The following is a 12449-nucleotide window of genomic DNA, read 5'->3' as shown; positions in this document are numbered from 1 at the left end:
TAAGCAAACCAACACAAAATCATGTTGTGTCTGTAACAATAAGCTGATTTTGGAAGAGCTAAAAAAAGGAAGAAATGATACAGATACATTGGCTGGTTTGGATTTAAAAGAAATTAAGACTGCTCTGATTTTATCAAATGGGGAGACAAAGCCTCCCGCTCTCTTTGAAGAGCGATTTAAAAAAGGCTCCCACAAAAATATAATCCTATTAATTAAATCTAACATGGGAAAGGTTTTGACGTTCCCCAAATGAAAGACGCCTAGAATGTCGAACCTTCTATAAAGAATTATACAGTTCAGAGCATTGCACAGATTTATCCTTGAATGAATTTCTTAGTGCCTTAAAAATCCAGCCCATCAATATTATTTCCCCAACCCTGAATCGAATCAACTTATCACAGGAAAACGTTACAGCTCCTTTAAAACCAGGCAAAAGGCCAGGCCCAGATGGCTCCGCTGCAGCGTTTTACCAAACAGACTTCACAATATTAATGCCCAAATTATTCAAACTGTTTTGCACTATTTTGCAAGGGGCCAAAGTCCCAGAGAGTTGGAAAGAGGGCAGGATTGCAGCTGTACCCAAACCATTTGGTGACTAGTTTGGTATCAGCTCATCTCCTAATAGCATTTTTAAATTGAGGTTTAATATTCTCATGTCACGTTTTGCTAAACGTACTACCAGTTCCTTGGTTAAATAATATGCACACCTGCGCCAATGCACCGAGTGCATAATACTGCTCACAGTTCTATTAGTCTGGGCAAGAGGGCCACCATCGGACACTTTGCAAGGGTTTGAGAAGATACACTGGCCCTGTCGCTTTGGCTTATTTAGGAAAAATGGATTTTGGCACTCCTTTTGTTTCTTCTAAGAAACATGTACACCAATTCAAAGGCCTCTCTGTGTGTCAGCTCCATGGACCCCAAGGCAGTTCAGTTGGAAAAGGGCACCAGGCAGGGATGCCCTCTTTCGCCTCCTGTTTATTGCCCTTGCTTTAGAGCAGTGGTTCCCAAACTTTGATCCTCCAGGTGCTTTAGACTGAATTAGAAATGATGGTTCAGTTCACTGGATGAATAAGGGAGAGGGACGCGATTCTTGAATCGCAAAATGATGTTGAGGGAAGAATACTTTAGCTGAAACATTTCATGCGTCGTAATGAACCAATACACCAAAGAGGCTGCGATATTTCCCCCTCTGCCCTCGCCTATTCATTCCTCAACCTGCAATAAGGGGTAGGATTTCCAAAATCTCTAATTTATTAGTTAAAGAAGGTAATAAAAGGCGTCCAGCCAAACTCCCTTGTGAAACAGACCTACATTTAACTATTTCAGATGAAACCTGGGCTTGGATATGGACTAATCCTCCATCTCCGTTCCATTGCTGCCAGCATGAGGGGAAAGGCTTGTAAAATTATATATAGGTGGCATTTCTGTCCCTCAAAGGATGTTCATCTGAAGTCTATGAAGACCTGTTCCAGGGCCAGGTTGGACTCTGAAATGCCCTCCTCTGCTATTCCCAGTTAGAGGGTCAGGCTTTCTCAGTTGCAAATGCTCCTTATCGGGTGTAAGACCCAAATGTGGAAGGAGACTTAAAGTTGCCTGCTAACCAGGCTGGAAGTCAAGAGACCTGGGAGGGAGGCCTTGGCTTCCTGAAGAGTTTCTGGACTCTGGGAGAGGGCCGGCTAGTTTCTTAAATGTTTATTTTTAGCAAGGGAGAAAATCCAGCGCTTGTTTATTGACACCAGCGCAGTCACATGCTTGCATGAACTAGTAGGGCATGACACACAGGAGCCATCATCAGCTGATTCCTGGGCTTATGTAGGTCAGAGTTGTTAGGACAAAGTGAGTTGGCAAAGGCTCTGCTGGACCGTCCGGCTGCTCTCATGTGAGCCGCCCACCTCGCTCCTGAGAGCGCCATTTGCCTTCTTCCCAAGGCTCTTGGGAGCTAGCTCTGCCTGAATCCTCCAAGGTAGGTCTTGGCATTTCCATTTCACAGCCTCAGAAGCTGGGTGATAGATAGCAGCTCACACAGAGGATTCCCAAGGCTGGTCCTGATCTGGGCCAGGAAGTATTCTTGGTTCCACTGGGTTCTTTGTTTTAAATCTGAGCTTCCTAGAGAGCGTGCTGACTGTTTTGCAACGCAGATAGAGCCTTTCTCCAGGTTGCTGTGGGTACTGTGTTCTTGGCATGTCGGCTGAGCCATTGCAGTCAGAGGCACTTGGTGTGCCTTCAAGTCACCTGTCCCTTTAGTTACTGTTCAACCACCCTGCCCCCTCGGAAAGTAACACTTCAGGGTTCGCAAACATTGCTGAGCTGAGTGGTGTGTTTGGTCAAGCAGCTGAGCTACGTTGACCCTTTTGCAGCCCTTCCTTACCTCAGATACTCTTGGGTTGGGGGGGGGAGAGAGAGAGAGAGAGAGATGAAGAATGTTAACCTTGCAAATAAGCCCAGACTGCGGTTTCCTTTTGTGGGCCTTGGCCTGTGTGAGCACTTAATCAGTTTTCCGTGGCACATAATGAGGGGCAGCCTAAAAAGCTATTTGCAGGGTCTTTTGTGTGATGTGTGGGCAAAGGGTGGACTTTGCCCAAGGCTCACAGTTGTGTTTGTGTGATGTAGATTTCCCGATCCCACATGCAAGAGGGAAGGCTTGTCTCTGGCGATGTTCTCTTCCTCCTTCAGGAGCCGGATGCTCTCGGATACCAAGCTGTCTTGGGCGAGGCTTTCCAGGGCAACAGGCAGTGATGCCCCTAGCTGCCCTCTGCCCTCTGAATTCGCCATGTTTTTCTTCCTGGTGCCTCGTTGTGTAAAACGAGGATAATGATCTGCTTTCTGTCATACTGGAAAAGCTGGCTGGCACATAATTGGGACAATTTAAGTCCCAGGGAAAGAAGCAAGTTTTCCTGTTGTTCCTCCCATGGCGCACCGCTTAAAGAGCTACCTACTGCTGTGCAGTGACATTTCTCGTATGGCCACCTCCTCGTCCTCCCCCCAGGGCTTGAAAACCCTCCTCTCCTTTCATTGATCTCCTAGTCGGCTGGTATGGAGGAGGAGGTGATGGTGGTGGTGGTTGTTTCCGGACTCTGCCTCCCTGGCGCTGGGCTGACTCCATGCGCAGGATCCCCCTCCATTCAGGATCAGGCTCACAGAGCCAGGCCTGAGCTGCAGGAGAGGACCCCCCTTCAAACTCCACCCAAAGTCGCAAAGGCCAAGGGCCTGAGAGGTGCCACCCGTCTTTGCCCCTGAGGAGCTTCCTCTAAGAGCCACACAGGAGATCCTTCCTGTTTCGGTTTCGGACAGTGGGCCCCTAGCTTGGTGGTCTCAAGATGACACAGAACCTTGAATCGGTAAAGGGAGTTGATTCAAAAATTCAGTATTGAAATGCATAACAGGTTTTCTCCGTATGACTAAGTGGAGAAGTTTTCTCTTACCTTCCAAGGTTCCCAGCAGTTGGGTTTTGTGGGTTTTTTTAGATCTAGCTGCAGTGTTTCTTTGGCTAATAAAGGCAACAGATGCCATGTCTGTTTGGAAAGCCAATTTCATTTGCAGGAAGGAGAGAGAGAGAAGGGTGGGGGTGATGGGAGACTCTGGTTCCAAGCAACCCAGCCACTGAGGAGAATAATTGGCCCAATGACATTGGGCTGTTTGGTGTCTTTCCATTTCTTCCCCTGAGTTACTGGATGGAAATAGTGAGCTGTGGCACGTCATTGTTTCATCCCACCAGCACCGCTTCATGAAGCTTGTAAACTCTGCTGACTTACTGGTTTCTGGAATGGTACAATATTTATGGAAGTAAGGGTTTTAAAAAACGAGTGAGATGAGCAGAGAAGGCAGGGCTTGGCTGTGCAGCGCCAGTCGAATCTGACCTGGGCCCTTTTGGAGGGAGAGGCAGAGAATGATCCCAATTCCCCTGGTCAGTCACCAATTAGTTGGCATGGATTGTTCCCATCTTGAAAGAGGAGAAAATCAAGGGTGTTTCTCTGAGAAGGACTAGGCGGGCTTCTCTGGAGTGGCTTTTCTTCCCATTTTAATATATGGAGAGTCAGAGGTTCCCAAGTTCCTTTTCTTTGACAGTCTCTTTGCAGAGAGTACAATACTGATGACAGATACAGAACTCTGGTTCTGCCTCATTCTCTTTCCTGTTCCTTCTGAGCTGCAAACCAGAGGGGAAACCCCCTTCTGGGATGAGATCTCCCTCCCCTGCATGGGATGATCTTGCTCAGGTTTAATGTTCTTGATAGCCGATGCTTGCAAAACTCCAGTGTCGTACTTGGAGGAGGTTTGCTCTTCCCCGTCTGCCTCTGGATCTTGGCCACTGTAGGTACATTAAGTCCTGCCTCTCTTTGTTTCTTTCTATGTCTTAAGCATTGCCTAGAAATAGCCAGTTTGGGGTTGAGGTAGTTCCCATCCTGGCTGTATTCCTGGCATTTCACTTGCTTCTATCCGGCCGTCCTTGATTGTCAACCTGCGCTTTGGCAGTTTTAGATCTCATATATCTATTTTTAAGGTTAATATCTTGCAGATTTGAAAGGTTCATCAGAGCTGCAGGGAACTGATATATATCCGCCTTTATTACATCTTCAGCTGTGTACTCTTTAACTCTTCAGTCTCCAACAAAGTCAAATCTGACTGTTGGTTAAAGTGAGTTCTTGTTGCAGCTATTCTGCCACAAACAGTATATAATTTCTCCAAGCTTTGTTTGTATGTTGCGACCCCCTCCATCCTGAAAACCCTCCACCCATTTTCCATAAAGGTTGGGATGAAGGCTTCTGTTCTGGCAGCATGGGAAGACGATTCTGTGATGACACCTCTGCTCCAGCCCTTAGTCATGATTGCAACAGGGCAGTCAATGCGAAGAGGAATTCCTGGTGATGCTGCCACAGCTTTCTTGCTGCCGAGAAAGCAGAAAAGATTTGCCAGCTTCTAGCAGACGTGTGTTTGCCCTCTTGTCATTTTCTGGCCTCCTGTATCACTCCTGAGCCCCTAAATCCCTGCATTATACTTTGCAAACCGGGCCCATCGCTTACATTTCTTGGTCTTGGGAATTCACGAGGAAGTGCTTTACCAGATTAATACCATGTATAGTTTAAACTAGTGTGTTGATACTGCTTTTTGTTATGCAGAAGCTAAGAAAGAGGGATCCAACCCAAATTTAGCAGACTATCAGATTGAGAACTCCAGATGAAGCAAGGTGGCATTTTTCATCTGTACTAGGGCAATGTAAATGTTGTCTTCCCGCTTCTGAGCAAACCCCATTATCAGACTCCTCAATGTTCCTCAGACACAGGAGAATGCACTTTAATGTAGGGTATTTTAGGTTTTTTGTAATGCCAACCTTGCACAGAGCTGAAAAGAATCTTCCTGCCCTAATAATTTCCCAGCACTGCAGACTGTATGAGGACAATTTTTCCATGGTTAGAAGAAGCCACACTTGTCTGCCTGGTGGTTGTTGTTTCAAAGCCTCTGCCTGATGCCCTTTTCTCTCTCTGCCTTTGGTCTCTACAGCAGTGACTCCAGCAGCAGTTCCAGCGACGAGTCTCCGGCGCGATCGGTGCAATCCACGGCTGTTCCCGCGCCCACCTCCCAGTTGCTTCCATCTCTGGAGAAGGATGAACCCCGCAAAAGCTTTGGCATTAAGGTTCAAAATCTTCCAGTGCGCTCCACAGGTAGGGCCCCAAAAGAGTTGCTTGCGTACCCGGTACTTCAGGTGAAAACACAGCAGTCTTTGTCCAGAACCTTACATTAGGAAACGGAGGTCCAGTTTAATCCGCCAGCTCTTCTGGAACTAGATTGCTAGGATTTGCTGCCAACCTAAATGTTGAAGACAAGCAGATGGAGCACCTTGATTTCTCCAAGAAAGGAGCCTTGAGCAAACTGGTTGATCAGGCTTATTCCCATCTCAGGTTTCTCATAGGCTCTTTCAGTTCAATCTCCACTGAAGAAATTTCTGACTCTTAAGGGAGACCAGGCACCTGGGATTCTCTTGACCCTAGCTTAAGATATATGATGGTCTTAAGAGGGACGTTGTGCACCATAATATCAAACTTGCTCTGAGAAAAGATGAGGCAATGTTCACCTAGTTTATTCTGCTTTTACTCATCCTAGGGGAAGGGGAAGGAGCAGCTGGCAGTTAAGCTACTTCTGTGCTGTTAGGTCATTCAAACCCAAATGGGTGTGAACGTGGAGGCTACCCCTTGCTCTTAGCTAGGGTTGGCCCAAGAGGGTAGGAGGAGTTGGCGAGATGGGGTTGACCTAGAGACAGTAGCTGGACCAGACTCCCTGGCTTTGTGTGGGTGGGTGCTTCTTGATGCCACACCATGAAATTCAGAAACACCATGGACAAAGGCAAAGAAAAGCTAGCCCATTGGCGCTGCCTTGCTCAATGACCAGCCCATCTTCTGCCAGCCTGGTGACTCTTCTGCTTCCCTCCCTGACATGTAGACACCAGCCTTAAAGATGGATTGTTCCATGAGTTCAAGAAGTATGGGAAGGTGACCTCTGTGCAGATCCACGGGGCCTCCGAAGAGCGCTACGGGCTCGTCTTCTTCCGGCAGCAGGAGGACCAGGAGAAAGCACTGGGAGCCTCCAAAGGGAAGCTCTTCTTTGGCATGCAGATCGAGGTGACAGCATGGATTGGGCCAGGTGAGCATGAGCCCTATCACTCCCCCAGGCTCACTTGTCTGTCTTTGTCTTTGCTGGAAGCAGCCCCAGCATATATTTAGTGCATGGTCTGTGTTTGGGCTCTATCATCCTGTTGAAATGAGAATGGGTGGGTGGGTGGACTGCCAGCAAGACTCTCTTTCTCCCTTTCCCACTGCTTCTGCTGAGGGTTTCCAGGGGAAGGGGTGCCCCAGTTGACTCTTAGTGTCCCCCATGCCAAGCCCAACACATCGGAGAGGAGGCAGGATGAGGCTGCAGAGAACCATGTTCTCCCAGTGGGCAGTCTTCCTGCTGGGAGGCTCATTGCCAGTGGGCAGCTGGCACACAGAGGACTTTACACGCTGTCATCCTGTTTCTCATTTTAGTTGGCATGGTGTCCTCTGTCTTGATTACATCTCTGTGTTAGCGTTTCTAACTGGGAAAACACCACAAATCACATTCTGAACTTTTCCTATCAGTTTTCCTTCAGATTTGCCTCTTTGGGCTTGATTATGTGAATGGCATATATTCCTTAAGGTTCCCATTTCCACAGAGGTTGGCAAAGCGCCCTGCCTTTTATTGTTTGACATCCCTCTTGGATCCAAAGCCATTTTCCAAAGACAGCGCTTGGCCTGGGGAGCTCAGACCAGTCCAACCCACCTGGCAGGGAGGATGTTTCAAGTGTCAGGAAGAAGACACACAGGATGTCAAATAACGCCTTTTATCTTCTGCCTTCAGAAACAGAAAGTGAGAATGAATTTCGGCCTTTGGATGAAAGGATAGATGAATTCCACCCCAAAGCAACAAGAACTCTCTTCATTGGTAATCTGGAAAAAACCACCACCTATCATGACCTTCGCAATATTTTTCAGCGTTTTGGAGGGATAGTGGTACGTACCACACACAGGCAGACGGAGCGTGCTCCTTTTTTGTGTGGCAAGAGAGCACAGCTGACACTCAAGTGCTTCCTTTAGGTTGTTTGGAGTCTGTTAACGTGTCGCTGGATCTTAATTGGAAAAGGATGAGCTCTCCCTTCCCTTTGCCCATCAGCTGCACTCTCTGGGATTTGTTTGGTTTTGTTTTTAATGGAAGAGGAAGAACAGTGTAGGTTTGGTTCGGCAGATGTTGCTTCCGTTTTTGTGTGAGTTTTCAGGACTGTTCTGCACAATAGCAAATCAGAATGTGATAATAAGCAGAATTACCAGAAACAATGAAGGGAGATGTTTGGGTTTTTAGACATGAGTGCATGGTTGAGTCCTCTAGCACAGTGCTCACAAAGCCAGGCACATGCATCCTTTGGAAAGTGGAGAAAGCATCGGCATCTCTTTCTTGCTGGGACAGATGAGTCCTCCTGCTCTGCTTCAGGTTGCCAGAGTGAAGGCTGCCCAGCATGTGCTCTCTCTGGCCACTTCAGCCCTTTAAATTCCCAGGCAGTTTTGAGCCAAAGGATTTACGTTTCCTCTGGGATTGGATTTCCAGATACACAGATAGATAGATGCCTGCAAACACAGGTGTTCATAAAGAAATTCCCAGCCAGCATTCTGTTGTTGCATTTTGCTGGAGAAGGTCACCTGTGAGATATGAGACTTTGCCACGTAAAGGTTACGTAGACACAGGCACTATTTCAGAAACTATAAAAGCAGAACAAGGCCCTGAGCAATTTGGGATATTGTACTGTTGTGATTTAGAAGGCAGGGAGAAGGTTTGGGAAAGGTGAGATCTTAGAGGAAGGCAGCTCCTGGGCAAGGAGAGGTTTTTGTCCTGAACCAGGAGAAGGAGCCTTTCATGTCTCAGTGCCAGCTGTGCTTCTCTTCCCCAACAGGATATCGACATTAAGAAAGTGAACGGTGTTCCTCAGTATGCATTCCTCCAATACTGCGATATTGCCAGCGTCTGCAAAGCTATCAAGAAAATGGATGGGGAATACCTGGGAAACAACCGGCTCAAGGTAGGCAGGTTTCTCATGGAATTGCTGGTCTGGGGGCTTGATTTCAAGAAATGTAGAGCTGTGCCACAGCCCACGGTTTGAACTGTGGAAATGTGAGTAACACACCCTGCATCTACAGGGCCTTTTTGTTTGCTAGTAGTGTAGACTACAATGTTCCTGTGGGTTGCCCTGAGGCTCTCTAGGTGGCCTTTATTGGCAAAGCCAGCAGTCTTGGCATTGAGACTGGAGACTGGGTAGAGCGGGCAGTTTCCTCTACTGCCCTTCCCACGGACAGTTTTGTCTCTGGCTCACTGTAGGAGAACTTTCCCTTCCATAACACTCTGTATGATCACCATGCTGTATGATCACTCCTGCCCTTGGGAGGCTGTTAGCTGAGAATTAGGCCTGCCCACATTTACCTGAGCTGGATGGTGGTGATCTCTTTAACTGATGGGAGATTTTGCCCTTTTGTGTCCAGCTGGGCTTTGGGAAGAGCATGCCGACCAACTGCGTGTGGTTGGATGGCCTTTCGACCAACGTCACAGATCAGTACCTAACGCGACACTTCTGCCGCTATGGCCCCGTGGTGAAGGTAAGTGGGGGGCTCTCTGCAGCACACAGTCCCCACCCCCCCACCCCGCCGCCGCCTGCCTTCTCTGGCATACTAGTTCTTTCTGGCCGTCACCTTCAAGCTCTGTCCTGTCTCTGTCTCTGTCTCTGGGCTGAACCTGTCCTTCAGGGGCCTTTGACGCTCTTACACCACCTTCGATGTCTGGGAAGTAAACAGTTCCAAAGGAGCCGAACCCAGCATGCAGAGAGCACTTGGGGTAGTCATGCTGCCTTTTGCAGAATCACTCCTGGATGACGGAAGAGGGCTCTTCCGTTCAGCCATGCTTATTATAGAAGTTGGCGTGTTTTATTTATAATCTTTTTAGACCAGGTCTCTGGGCAGTGTACAAGTACATTTTACTTTAGAGTGTTGTTGTTTCTGTGTGCCTTCAAGTCATTTCTGACTTATGATTACCCTAAGGCGTAATCATAAACTCATGGAGTTTTCCTTGCAAGGTTTGTTCAGAGAGATCAAATCACAATAAAATATAAGTAAAATAGCACCAAATAAAATCAATAACAGGAGGCAAAAAGAATGGAGCACATAAATAAGCCTAAGTAAAACTGCCAGATAAGAAACAAAATAAAAACTCAGAACAGTACAACAGTCTAAAACAACCAAAATGGTTCTTACAGTTTACGTAAAGCTTCTGTTCTTAGTAGAGAGGGAATCTGACTAAAGATGAGGCTCTGAGGTCTTGCATGACTTGCCTCTGAAGCAGCGCACTGGGAGCCCTCACCGTAGTTCTTCACAGTTTGTTCTTTCAGGGGCTTCTTCTTTAAAATCCATTAGCTAAGATTAGGCATAAACATCAAGATAATGGCTACTATATATATATATATATATATATATATATATATATATAATTCCACAAGTCCAACCCAGAGCAGACCCTTTGGCATGTTCCATTGTCTCTGTTGCAGTGCTCTTTGTTGGGGCAGAAAACAGAGAACTCCTCCAGTTGGATCCCAGAACAATATCTCCCCTCCTGGCTATCACTTGCTGGGACCGATGTTTCCCTCCTGCGGACGAGGGTCTTATTTGGTTTTATTTTGTTTGTTCTGTTCTTGCAGGTGGTGTTTGACCGCTTAAAAGGCATGGCTCTCGTTCTCTACAATGAGATTGAATATGCGCAAGCAGCTGTAAAAGAGACCAAGGGGAGGAAGATCGGTGGGAATAAGATTAAGGTCTGCCAAATTAACTTCTTCAAGAGCAATTAGAACAAGATTAGGCCAGCCAGGGGAGTTCTTTAATGGCACAGCATCTTTTGTCCTGGTCTTCAAGGATTAAATGAACACTATTATTATTATTATTATTATTATTATTATTATTACCACCACCACCACCACCACCATCCCCTCTGCTTAATGAAAGGTGTGGGAGCATCTTCACCTGTTCCTTGCAAGGCTTCCTTTTCTCTCATTTGCTTTGCTCACTTTTTCCTTTCCAAGTGCCTTGGTTGCCCTTCTTGCTTTCCCCCTCCTTCCCTCCTTCTCTCTGTCTCTTTCTCTTTCACTAAAACCTCTGCCATCATACCAATGTGTGGGGTGTTTTCTATGTAGCTCCCTTTTCTGAGTGTAGAGGGTGGAGGGGGGTCCTCCTGCTTCAAAGACCCATGCGTCTGGGTGGCTTGGCCTGTTTGGCTTGTGGCTAAATCAACGCTTGTGCTCTGTTTCCTGTTCCTGCTCCATCTGCTTCCTCCTGCATGGAGGTTGCTTCTGTGTTAGGGGCTGTAATTTTCCCGTCACCAGGTGGGCCTCCAACAAGTCCTCCCCCCCCCCCCCGCTTGCCTGGCTTGTTTAGCCACCTCCAAAGAAATCCTCCTCCCCCCAGGACCAGGTTAGGCATCCAGGTACACCCAGTAGGCATCCCTCGCATTAATGGTGCAAGGAGTGAGTTCAGCCCAGAGCCCTCCCCTCTGCAGAGTGAACCTCTCAATGGTGGGCTGCCTCCCTAACCTGCTGCTATGGGGTTCTTGCAAGTCAGTTACTATTTTTAAAAAATCAGTGTAAATACCTTTCTAGGACACCTGTTTTGAACCTTTGTGTCATTGGCCATTTATCTCTTTCTTTTCTGACAACTGAGCAGACCTTTGCGAATTGGATGATCTCTGTCCTGAGATCCAATTTAGGGGTCTGAATTGGATTTACAGTCGGGCCACAGCTTGAAAACATTCCAAAAATATATAAATTCCAGAAAGCAAACCTTGATTTTGCCATAAGGGGCACTATTTCACAACGTCAATGTATTGAAAGGGATTTGCGCACCCACAGATTTTGGTATCCATAGGTAGTCCTGGAACCAAACCACAGCAAATCCCAAGGGCCCACTGTAGATTTGGGAAATTTGCCATTTACTGAGTTTCCAAATTACAAGTAAACATATAATGTACCACCAGCCACACAAATGCACAATGACGTATGCATACACATGCAAATGTGGCTGGTGATCCTTTTGATGAAAAGCACTGTCCTTTTGGCAATCTAAAGGTTATCATTGGCTATAGACCATATGGCTGAATGGCGCCTCCTCTGTCCAGAGGCAGTCTGACCACATTCCTAGGGCATGAGTTGCCTTATGGCATCCACTGGTTGCTTGGGGAAGTGGCATGCCAGGTGGTTTGGGCCCAGCTCCAGACCAGGGAGATTACTGTGATACAAAGTGCCACAGGGCATGAAGTGCTTATGCTTCCATGCCCTTGTCTATGGAGGTCTTGCTCAGGTTGCCTCTTGTGCTTTGAGGCCCACTAGCAAGAGGCATTCGGGTTTGTTCAGTGGTGTCGCAAGTGCTTGTCCCCCTGCTTTTGAACATAGGCAGTAAGATTTTCTGTCAGGTTGGCCTCTCTGCGAGTGCTTTGAATTTCCCTTGTTTTTTAGGTCGATTTTGCAAACCGTGAGAGCCAGTTGGCATTCTATCACTCCATGGAGAAAACGGGTCAGGATATTAGAGACTTCTATGAAATGCTGGCAGAAAGAAGGCAAGTACTTCTGCCTTGTTGCTCTGGCTTAAAAGCACTTCAGAATGGAATAGGGATGCACAGATGTGTGCTTTGAGGTTGTGAGGTTTGCTTCCATGCAGGTCTTTTGGGGCCATTTTTAATTAGCTTGTTTTTTTAAAAATTTGTATTGTTTGAAGTGATTTTTAATCAGAAAGACAAATCATAAGTAATCAGATAAATGATGAGTCATTTTGGGTAAGCTATTGGCACAGTGTTTGGGCTCCTGTAATAATAATATAACAATATTTATTTATTTATACCCCGCTCTTCAGCCATGGCTA

The 12449-nt window shown here is 46.9% G+C and overlaps 1 protein-coding gene across 2 annotated transcripts in view; it reads left to right on the top strand.

The window, feature by feature from the left end:
- Positions 1-12449, top strand: part of SPEN (spen family transcriptional repressor) — a 47647-nt gene that overhangs the window by 22258 nt on the left and 12940 nt on the right. The window contains exons 4-10 of one of the 2 annotated variants that reach the window (XM_089537246.1): positions 5500-5660; positions 6436-6636; positions 7372-7523; positions 8456-8581; positions 9039-9152; positions 10244-10357; positions 12047-12147. In XM_089537246.1, coding sequence (XP_089393372.1) covers positions 5500-5660; positions 6436-6636; positions 7372-7523; positions 8456-8581; positions 9039-9152; positions 10244-10357; positions 12047-12147 — 969 coding nt within the window. The remainder of the gene's footprint in view (positions 1-5499; positions 5661-6435; positions 6637-7371; positions 7524-8455; positions 8582-9038; positions 9153-10243; positions 10358-12046; positions 12148-12449) is intronic. The other variant, XM_089537247.1, reaches the window with a different exon arrangement.

This window comes from Sceloporus occidentalis, unplaced genomic scaffold, assembly GCF_023333645.1.
Source record: "Sceloporus occidentalis isolate IW3139 unplaced genomic scaffold, rSceOcc1.0.p SCAF_8, whole genome shotgun sequence".
Taxonomy (NCBI): domain Eukaryota; kingdom Metazoa; phylum Chordata; class Lepidosauria; order Squamata; family Phrynosomatidae; genus Sceloporus; species Sceloporus occidentalis.
This window is presented reverse-complemented; position numbering and strand designations above follow the sequence as displayed.